The sequence below is a fragment of the Calonectris borealis genome, chromosome 1 (genome assembly GCF_964195595.1).
Source record: "Calonectris borealis chromosome 1, bCalBor7.hap1.2, whole genome shotgun sequence".
In the NCBI taxonomy this organism is placed as follows: domain Eukaryota; kingdom Metazoa; phylum Chordata; class Aves; order Procellariiformes; family Procellariidae; genus Calonectris; species Calonectris borealis.
The window spans coordinates 64,094,705-64,105,241 of record NC_134312.1 but is presented as its reverse complement, the minus strand read 5'-3'; the positions used below and the strand labels follow the sequence as shown (position 1 = coordinate 64,105,241).

The window sequence follows — 10,537 nt, the reverse complement described above, 5'->3', positions numbered from 1 at the left end:
TGCGCGTGCGTATGGCGCAATAACCAGAAGGAAACGTTACTCAGCTCAGTCAGCGGTGAGTGGAAAGGCATCCGTGACGTCCCGCGGAGAGAGACTCCGAGAGAGCAAGGTACAGGCGTGCAGTTGGGAGTTCACGAGGAGCTCTCACAGGCCAGTCGTATTTTATTTCTGAACGTCTTATTGCACCCGGGGCACCTTTCCCACATGGAGCGAGGGTTCAGAGGACTCGTCTGACTGGCAGGCACGTGGCCGGTGCCCTCAGCTCCCCGGGGTGGTGGCTGGGCAGCCCGGCGGCAGGACTGTGAGTAGGGGAGCCGGGGAGGCGGCGTGCGCCGGGCTCTGACAGCTTTCCCGGGGTGCCGCCGAGCTGGGAGGGAGGGCAGGGAGGGAGACGGAGGATTTCATGGTTTGTGGGTTTGGTTTTAAGGTCTGCTGGAAGGATAACTGCTTGCAGTTAGTCATACCGTAAGCTGTGTTTATATCTTCATTAATTTACCCTTTCTTCCACATGAGGAGGAAGTGTGTAAGAGAAAAGGTGGCGTGAGGTTGCTTTTTATGTATAAAATTTCCTCTGTATAAAGCTATTCCTGTGGAGATATAAAAAGCAAAGTTACAGGGTATCTCTCAGTTGCTCAAGACCAGATAGCGAAATCTTCAGCAAAAGGTGAAGGACGCTGCCTGTCTTGCCAGTGAAATATTTCTGTCTGCTTTATTAAGTGTTTCAACTCTGTTTCTTTCTAGCTGGGCTTGGTTGGTGAGTGGAAAATCCCTGCAAGGAGCAGAAATGCTGGCAAGTGAAAGTAGGGCACAACCAATTTTAGGAAGCTGATGGGGTTAGGGCAGACTGGGAGCCCTGGGTCTCGGCAGAGGAGCTGGCAGGGGTTAGCATCCACCTGTGGAGTGGGAAGAGAGGGAACGGGGATGGGGGGAGCAATGGAAAAAAGCTGCCTGGAAACATCATCCCACTCCACTGCCCCTCTTTCCTCTCCGTTTCTCCTCTGCCCCCTCAAATCCCGCACTCGGTATCCACAAACTTCAAATTTCTCTGCCGCGGCAGCAGCAGCAGCAGCAGCAGCAGCAGCAGCAGCACACTGCTGTGCAGAGAGGAGAGAAGGAGCAGCCGCATCCTTCGGGGAGTGCTGGATCTCATGAATCTCCTGCAATGGGATTTGAGAGAAAATGAATTGGGAACATTTTTCTAGGAACAGGCCTGGCTGGTGTTACTGCGTACAAAGAGAAACCGTGGTCTCAAGACAGCAGTGGAACAAGCTAAGGCTGCAAGGGAGACTTGGGTCCTTCCTCGCTCTTTGTTCTGGCAGTCCAGGGGCTGCCAAGCCTTTGTTCATGGACCTTTGCACTGTAACCAGTTCTATAAGGGAGCTCCTCCTATAATGATTTCTTCTGATTAGCCGGCTCTGAATACCTGTGACCCCTGCCAAAGCATGAAGGGTGTCAGAGCCGGATAAATGATCATTTCCAGTTTCTGTTTGAATACTGTGTTCAGATTCTTCAAGGAGCTGCGAGTAGCTCAGCCACAGAGCCTTGCAAACTCCACGGCAGGCAGGTGGGCAGGTCTCGGCTGCGTGTATGTGCTCCACAATAGGGTAATGTTGTAGGAGCACTGAAGTGATGAGATGGATAGAAAAATGTCCAAAACTGGGACATTCAAAGGAGGCTGAAGCACAGCAGCAAGCAAAATAAAATCCTCTGAAGTTAAATTATTGGTGGCTACCTGTTTCAGCTGCTTCTCTTTGTAGGTGCTGTGTCTCCGGGGTAGAGCACACAGCAGAGACTTTGCTGGTAAGTGATTTTCCCCCCGCTCCCCTAAGGAATTTGACCTTGGCTGGCTGCCAGACACCCACCCAGCTGCTCTTTCACTCCCCCTCCACAACGGGACAGGGGAGAAAATAAGATGGAAAAGTTCACGGTTTGAGATAAAGACAGGGAGATCACGTACCGATTACTCTCATGGGCAAAACAGACTTGACTTGGGGAAAGTTAATTTATTGCTAATTAAAATATATTTGGATGGTGAGAAACAAAACCAAAAATTATAACAACATCTTTCCCCCATCCCCCCTTCTTCCCAGGCTCAACCTCACTCCTTCATTCCTGACTCTTATACCTCCCCCCTGCCCCCCCACCCCGCCACCCCAGCATGGGGGATGGGGAATGGGTGTTGACCTCAGTCCATAGGAGTTGCTCTCTGCCACTCCATTGTCCTCAAAAATTTCCCACGCTCCAGCATGGCTCCTTCCCACGGGCTGCAGTCCTTCAGGATAAGCCTGCTCTGGCATGGGCTCCTCTCCATGGACTGCAGCTTCCTTCAGGACATGTCCACATGTTGCAGCATTGGGTCCTCCATGGGCTGCAGTGTGGATATCTGCTCCACCATGGTCCTCAAGAGGTTGCAGGGGGACAATCTGCTTCACCATGATCTTCTCTACGGGCTGTAGGGGAATCTGTGCTCCAGAGCCTGGAGCACCTCCTCCCCTCCTTCTTCACTGACCTGGGTGTCTGCAGGGCTGTTTCTCTCACATTTTTCCTCACTTCTCACTGCTGGGCAGCCTTCTCAGAAGTGCCACCAGCTTGGCTGATGGGCTCAGCTGTGTCCTGCAGTGGATCTGTTGAGCCGGCTGTGTCCAACACGGGGCACTCCCTGGTCTCTTCTCACAGAGGCCACCCCTGCAGCCCCCCGCTGCCAGCACCCGGGCACCTGCACCTGGTACAGTACCTGTGAGCAGCAGCTTTGCTTTTCTGAACACTAAAGGAAGGGTGATGCTATCAGTGCCTTCTGAAGGCATTCTGACTTCTGCAGCTGATCACGCACTGCCTAGAAGCCAAATCTTACTCACGTTAGCCAGGTGGCACCACTGGTCTTCACGTAACGAGCTGAGTTTATTGTGTCAAGTTGTATTTTCTTCAATGTGTATTATAGAAGTATATATTTTAGAGAAAAACAGTGACCCGGGTCCAAGCCACAGTGGTCAGGGTCATTTCTGTGATGCTTACCATGCCCCATAAATGTACAAACATCAGTTCCTCGGATCTGGGTCAAACCTGCAACTGCCCAGCTGGAGGGGTCTCCTTTTCTGAGAAGTGATTAGACTTCTGACCAGACATGGGATATCATGTAATTTGAGAGCTTTGGAAAAGACCCATGCCTTAATCTGGATTTCTCTTCTGATGTTAGGGCCGAGGAAGCAGCCAGGCGTCGGTCAGCTCTTCTGCGCCTGTGGTGTCTTCTGACTTCTGCTCCCGAAATGGACTATGCCTGGTATTGGCTCGATGATTCCGGGCAGTGGATTGAGTATGGGGAAAAGGTGAGATCCATCCGCTGTTGATGCCAAAAGCTCTTGTTAAGCCATCTTCCGAGAGTTATTTAGGGCACGTTGTTCTGCAGCTGGTGTGTTTCACACATGCTGCTGGTGCCCTTGCAGTGCTGCTCTGATGCCCTGGTGGATTTGTCTTATTAATTGTCCCTCAAAGCAGTATTTCTACTCTATGAAAGCTTTCAAAGGACTGGCTTTGAAAGCCGGTGCATTTTCCAGAGATGACAGATGTCTTTTGGCTGAAGCTGACCGCCAGGCTGAAGGCTGCTTTGTTGCTGTTGTTACAAGCAGCTGTTTTCTGTGGGGTACCCCTCCGTCGCTGAAAAGCAAAATGCTTGAAGCCTTAGATGAAGCCTTGAGACTTAGTTCAAAATGGCATCCCGTGATAGGGGCCTGGGGAAACACTGGTATTTACCCACAGAGTCACCTAAACGAAAGACTGGTTTCTAACAGGTATAATTTCCTTGTTCTTTCTATAGCATCCGGATCACTGCTCTGCCACGGTAACATCTGCAGATCTGGAGAAGGAATTTCTAGCTGACCGCACAGGCATTGTGTTATTCAGGGCTGGTTCTCAGAAGTATGAGTTAAACTTTGAAGGTGAAGTATCTCCTTGTTTTAAATTCATTACACAGTGTAGCTGGCTCTAAGGTAGCCTCCTTCATGCAGAGTTGTCTCCCTATGTCTGGGTTTCTTTGAACAGGTCTTTTTCCTCCTGTAAGTTTTCTCCAAGCAGAACTTGAGCAGTATGTGCATTTCTCTGCAGTTTTGAGATGCCCCGCTTGAGCTTCTGGACTTGTGCATCTATAGTCAAAAAAGCACCTCTGACAATATTGTACATTGAGAAGAAGAGCTGAGAGTAAACACTTCATGGCATTTGGCTCATGTGTTTGGGTTTATACAACTAAAGAGGAGAAATGAGAAAGGAAAAAAAAATAAGCACTGAAAAGTCAAATGGTGAAGAAGTGAGCCCATGGTAGACATCTTGCAAGCTAGTTATGGGGAGAGAAAGCACACAGTCCAGCAAAGGAAAATTTAGGGCTGGTTGCACAGAGAGAGAATGGGAAAATGAGAAATGCTTTTCTGTTTCTAATTTATTTACCCATCTTAAAATTCCTGTTAGCTTTCCAAACTTTAAATCTGTTTCCTGGCATGAATAAAGAGAGTGGTGTTTAAAGGAGGAAACAATGGATAATTAGCCATGTCACACAGCGTGTGGTCTGTGATATTGTTACAGGACTGAGAAGAGAGGGCAGACTTTCCTCCTAGCACCGTGTAACAATCCCGCGCTGCCGGGAAAGCTAGATTTATGGCCTCCATCATGTTGAAAACTCTTCCCTCCTGTAGGCCTGACATCAGACGTGGTTTTCTCTGGCTGACAGCCTGGATGTGAATGCATGTGCAGGTGCAGTTGGTGGTTGGTTGCCTTTGAGCTTCACAACCTATGCTAGCAGGTGGTTGACCTTGCTGATCTCCAAGCAGAAGCAGCGCAAGTGGGAATGGTTTTGAAGTATGAGGTGGGGTGGGTGTGATAAAGAGAGCACCACCACGCAGTATTCAGGGCTACCTGCTTTTTTATTTTTTCTAAACACATAAGAGCATGTCCCTGGACAATAAATTGCCTAATTATTGAGTCATTGTGTTCTTCTTTCAAGACATGGTCCAAACAAATTTGATCTATGAAACTCAAAGAAAAGTTGCCCGACTGCCAAAATTTCTGTCCTCTCAAGGTGGACAAGACAGAAGGTAATATTACATTCATTGTTTAATATAATGTCTCTAGATGACAGCACCTTTCTGCTAAGAAGTTCCTCCTACCTGAATTCCATTTCAGATTTCTTAATTTTTAGATACCTTTTGCTGACTGGCTTAATGGCAAATTTTGCGCTGACAGTATTTGTAAATTACGCAACACTTCTGTGAAGCATGCTGGAGGGATGTTTGGTGGCAGTCTCTGGCAGCTGTGAGAGACCCCTAGAGTAGATTTGTTCTCTATGTGAGAGCAAGGCCACATAGGGCTGACACAACTGTGCCAGGAATTTTTATTCCTTGATTTATGCCCCAACAATACTAAATAAACTGTGCACAGAGTAGGAGCAAGGGACTGCCAGTCCCAGGAACTGTGGAGCAGATAGATGGCATCCCCTGGAAAGCTGAGGATAAAATAAAACAGAAGCAAATCCCTCTAAATGAAGTGAACTGAATGCACTTATTTGGGATACCCTATCTTACGGCTTTTTTAAAGGAAGTTCAGCTTGACAGAATTTGAGCATGACAACAAAGTTAGTTCTGCTATAGCTTTACTTTAAAAAGAACTGCCTTTGCTTCAGAAACTCACAGTGCATTTGAGGCCAAGGGTTCAATTTAAGGGTTGGTTCAACCAAGGGTGGGTTTATTCAAAAAGAAAACAAACTGTAGCTCCTGAATGGATGCTGATGCTTCTATTGCCTGGGTTAAAACATGCATGCCAGGAGGGCATTAGTGCTGGAAGTTCTTAAGCGCTGACTGGTGCAGTAGTGCCTGCAGGGCACAACTGTCCACCCACAGCCTCCTGACGGGCTTGGTCCTGGGGACGGGTAGGGGCAGGCCACCCGTCTGGCCAGCGATTTAGAGATGGGTAGCCACATGGAGGGAGAGGGCTCACGCTCCAGTTTCCTAGAGGTTCAAGCAGCACACATGGAGGGCTAGCTGGGAGCAGTTGTATAAAACACCCAGCCAGGAGCATGTTACTTCCCATTTGAAGCTCTCCTACCAGTGTCTTCACCTGCCAAGAGAAGTATTAGTGCCACTAAGATGTGTGTGGAAATCTAAACTGGAGAAAGGGATAATGGTTATGTGGGAAGTAAAACAAAAATCCTTTTTTGGGTATCCAGGGATACCCAAAGGCTGCCGTAGAGCCAGCGGCTGGATCCTCTGGAAAGGGGATTTGGTTAGGAGTATCATGGACTGATTTGCAACTTTTTCTTCTCTGCAGCCAAAACATGACTCTGTCACGGTCTGTCTGTCCTCCACAATGGGACCAATCTGCACTGCCTGATATCGGGTTCAAGGTAGGTCTTTCCAGCTCTCCAATGGGTAGGGCGAACTGTGTCCTATACTGATTTTTCTGAGAACATGACCCAAGGCACTTGAGATGTTCCCAGCTTTTAAATACATCTTATAAAATAAGCAACTATGAGGTGAAACAAGACTGACAGTTTCACATTCAGAATAGACCTGTGTCTCCTGGGAGGCTCTCTGAGCCCCCCTACATACGCCACGCAGGATAAGAAAGGCCCTTTTGGCCATTACTGGTCTGACCTGTCCTTTGCACTCTCCCAAGGCACTGCTCCTCTGATAAACTGGATGAATTACACCTTAAGGGGGTGTTGTAGTATTTCCTCCGTTGATTTGAGGCAAAATGTTATTTGCCGTGGTAAAACTAGGGCTTAGCCCTGTAGGGAAGGAGCTAGAAGGAGCCTGGGTATCAAATTAAGGTGAAACGGATATTCACTCTTCTCCAGCCGGAATACTGCTATGCATTTCATCTTTGGGTTACTCTGAAGTAAAAATAATCTAGATGCGGAGGTGTGTCCACTGAAGGAAGTTCGCGTGGGATTGCACTCATTTTCCTCAGTCAGTGCCTGCACTTCCAGCATGGGGAGTGGAGGTGAAGGTGGGGAAGAGGATCATTAACTGGAAAGACAGAGAAGCTTGTGATTTTAATGGCAGGGCTTTTCCGCTGATGTGAGGAGATTGATGAGTCCTTTGGAAGGACTGGGAGTTGTTACTATCAGTAATACCTTATTTCTGCTGTTTTTAAAATTTTCAGTTGGTACAGCTCAGTTATGCTTCCCGTGAATATGGGAAAATTAAGAGGCTGTTTGAGAAGACAATGAAAGATTACTGCATCCACCAACTACAGAGGATCCAGAACCCAACACTTTGGCAACTTTTTCAGTGGTTTGTATCTATTTTATTTCATTATCTTGATGGTAGCAGAAGACTGGTTTTCCTGATCTATTGTCCTCCACAGTCTGCATGAGGAGTTGCCAAATCCAGCAGCCCAGCAGAGGTGAGACTGCCACGTATCTGTGTGCCTGGGTCCGGCTGGTAGCGAGGTTCAGCAGTGTTCCCAGTAGGTGCACACGCACAAACACACGCGTACACACAAAACGTATGAATATGCACACAGCTGGCCACAAAAACCAACACAGACAGCACAGCACTCATGCAATCATAAACAGCACCAACGGCCTCATCCTGTTCCTTTCCTCTGGCTGATCGGGATGAAAGCCTGTTACTGGAACACACGTTCAGGTATGGGTCCCTTCAGGAGCTGGTTTTAGACACTCGGCCTACCCATGTGCTGGCCCCTGGGTCCTCTCGTCTCCAGTTACGTTCTGCATAGACACACACACATGCAAATGGGTCTCTGTAGACTTCATGGTGTCTTCAGTAGTTGGCCTGGACCTCCTAGTCCCTCCAGTAAGCAAGCTCAGACCTTCTGGTCTCTCCAGCATCTGGCCCAGACTTATGACTGTTCCGAAACCTGGTTCCCAGGCCAGCTACCCTCCTCACTGGCTGTCCAGCTTGATATTGGCTAGTGATCACACACTGACACACACCCCCTCGCTTGCTGCAGTTGCTGGTGCTGTGGACATGCAGCTCCTGTGACCCAAGGTCCCACTCCAGGTGCTGCACCCAGACCCCCACACACCTGCATGCACACAGACTGGAGAGTCTATCACCCAGGTAAGAGTTAGAAATGGAGTTTAATGAGAAGGTAGGGCAGACTGCGCTGATCAGGGACAGGGCATGGCCAGACAAGCCTACTGACCAGACAGTTGCCTGTTTATACACAACCAGCCCTTTTTACCCCCTTATCCATCTATTTTCCCATGTTCCTCCGCAGACCATCTTGATCCCTCCCTGCTCCCACCTACAGTTCCTCTGTTAAACATCCCATTATAACTCTTGTGCAATCCCCAAATGCTCTTCCCCGCTGTCCCATAACAAGTCCCATACTCTCATAGGCAGTACCCTCCTTATGTCTGTGCGCTGCTCTGGACCCTTTCCATTGCTCACGGTGCTGGGTGTCCCCCTGGTCCCTGGGGCTGAGGCTCCTCTGGGGCAGCCCTGGGAGGGGCTGGGGCTGGGGCTCCTCTCTCTGTGATCGCGTTACTGGGGTTGTCTCTGTGCTCTTTTGTGCCTGTAGAAATGAGCTTTTTATCGTATAACCTAACATTTTGTGTGTGGGGTTCTTGCTAGTGTTATTCAAAAAGAAAGTTCTTTTCCTTCACCATGATTGAGCTGTGGTATCTCAAATTTATTCTTTTTGTTTTAGTCTCTTCCACATAGGAGTTTAAAAAAAAAAAAGGAACTTTTTATGTGGTAAAGATAGGGGTAGAAATTATACAATCTTCACTGTGGCTTCATGCTCAGTTTTATAACCATATTTATGCATTCAGGATTTATATAACCTGGGAACTGACCAATTCCCAGTCAAGAGATGTTTGTCTCCCTACTCTCTAATGTGGTATGAAGTTGTGGGTGACACAGTCCATAGCGATGCTGAGAACTTTTTGTTTTGCTGGAAGGAGCCAGCTGTGCAGCAGGGTACCAAGAGAAGTGCAAAGCAGGCAGTAACCCCACTGAGAGTGGTTTGTGTCACTGTTCCTCCATGACCCAAAAGTAGGAGGAGTTGAGTTGGGAAATCGTCCTTGTTTGAACCAGGGTAATGTCATTCTTTTTTTTTTGTTGTCCCTAGGCAAAAAGAGCAGATGAAGAAGCTCAATAAATCGAAATGCGTGGATGAGCGGCTCCTGTTCCACGGGACGAATCTGTCCCATATGCCTGCCATCTGTGAGCAGAACTTCGACTGGAGGATCTGTGGGACTCATGGGACAATGTATGGAAAAGGTACAAGTGCGGAAGTGTGGGTTCAGGGGCCACAGCAGCACGGGCTGCAGACCCCGGCCAGGCTGGTGGGTGGTGCAAGGTGACTGATTGTCCCTGACCCCCGCACTCCTGCCGTTAGGGCACTCTCACCTGTGTGCATCTGCATCGCTGCAGGCAGCAGCAGCAGCAGCAGCAATCCCCTTTCAGAAGGGGCTAAAACCACCCCTTTTTGCCTCAGGTACCTGCTGTTCAGCAAAGCTCTTGGACAGGCGGGGCTGGGAGGTTGATGGCAAAATGTGGCTAGAGTCTAAAGTCGATGCTTTAAAATAAGCTGATGTGGAAACACCTGGCGAGGATGTGCATAGAGCTACCTGGGGCTGCCAAAGTGCCGATAGGAGATGTTTGTTCCTTGGTCGATGTATTGTCTTACCTGTGGCTTTTTCTGGTCCCTAGGAAGCTACTTTGCCAGAGACGCCAGCTATTCTCACGGGTACTGTTCCTCTCGCAATGGTCGCTACAGCATGTTTGTAGCTCATGTTCTTGTTGGAGACTTTGTTCAGGGAAAACCCGAATACCGTCGCCCTCCACCCAGAGCCAGCAATTCAAACAGACTTTATGACAGCTGCGTGGATGACCCAACAGACCCTTCCATCTTTGTCATCTTTGAGAAGCACCAGATTTACCCTGCCTATATCTTGGAGTACAGCAGCGAGGCCCAGTGCACGGTCCTGTAACGAATGGTGGAATCTCCTTTGAATTTACACTGAATAAATTACATTTTAGTACACCTTTTTTTTTAATGTTTGTTCAATTTTAGTAGTAGCTTTAGAACATTTTGTAATGCAATAACCAATATAAATCCCTTAAAGGATTTTGGGGCATAGTTTTTTGGTAGGGGCTATCCTTTTGACAGCAGAAAGTGCCGAACTTTAACCTCCACCTTATCTCTAGCCTGGGATGGGGGCATACCTGCCTTGCATACCCTGATGCAGTGACACCTTCTGCTGCTGAAAGCGGCACCACTGATTATACAGTTAACTTGATCCACTGATACAGACACTTAGGGATTATTCCTGCCTGTGATGGTGCTGATATGCCAAAGGGAGACAGGGTGGGGAATGCAGAAGGAGGAAAAGTTAAAGTACCTACATCATGGTGCACAAGAGAGGAATCATGGCCTGTCCTTCCAGTAAACGGCAGGAAGCTCCCGCATCCTGGAGGCTTTGTAATTAATGCTGGCAATGAACTTTGCTTTGTTTCCTGGTCGCGCCGCTGACAGGTCTTCTTACCCTGTTCTTCTACCTCAAGTCTGCCTGTCCTCGTGA

General features: G+C 48.4%; 1 protein-coding gene across 1 annotated transcript; it reads left to right on the top strand.

Moving 5' to 3' along the window:
* Positions 1-4,985: 4,985 nt before the first annotated feature.
* On the top strand, positions 4,986-10,035 carry LOC142087795 (protein mono-ADP-ribosyltransferase PARP12-like). The gene is made up of 5 exons (XM_075162465.1): positions 4,986-5,078; positions 6,307-6,382; positions 7,144-7,274; positions 9,082-9,233; positions 9,666-10,035. Exons 1-5 carry the CDS (start codon positions 4,990-4,992, stop codon positions 9,944-9,946), a joined length of 729 nt encoding a protein of 242 aa, XP_075018566.1. The 5' UTR covers positions 4,986-4,989; the 3' UTR covers positions 9,947-10,035.
* Positions 10,036-10,537: the final 502 nt, after the last annotated feature.

Bases quoted from the DNA above. Each gene is read 5' to 3' on its own strand.
- LOC142087795 (XM_075162465.1), top strand. From the start codon at position 4,990: ATGGTCCAAACAAATTTGATCTATGAAACTCAAAGAAAAGTTGCCCGA. The intron at 5,079-6,306 runs GTAATATTACAT...TCTTCTCTGCAG, and splicing joins CAAGGTGGACAAGACAGAAG to CCAAAACATGACTCTGTCAC. The intron at 9,234-9,665 runs GTACAAGTGCGG...TCTGGTCCCTAG, and splicing joins TGGGACAATGTATGGAAAAG to GAAGCTACTTTGCCAGAGAC.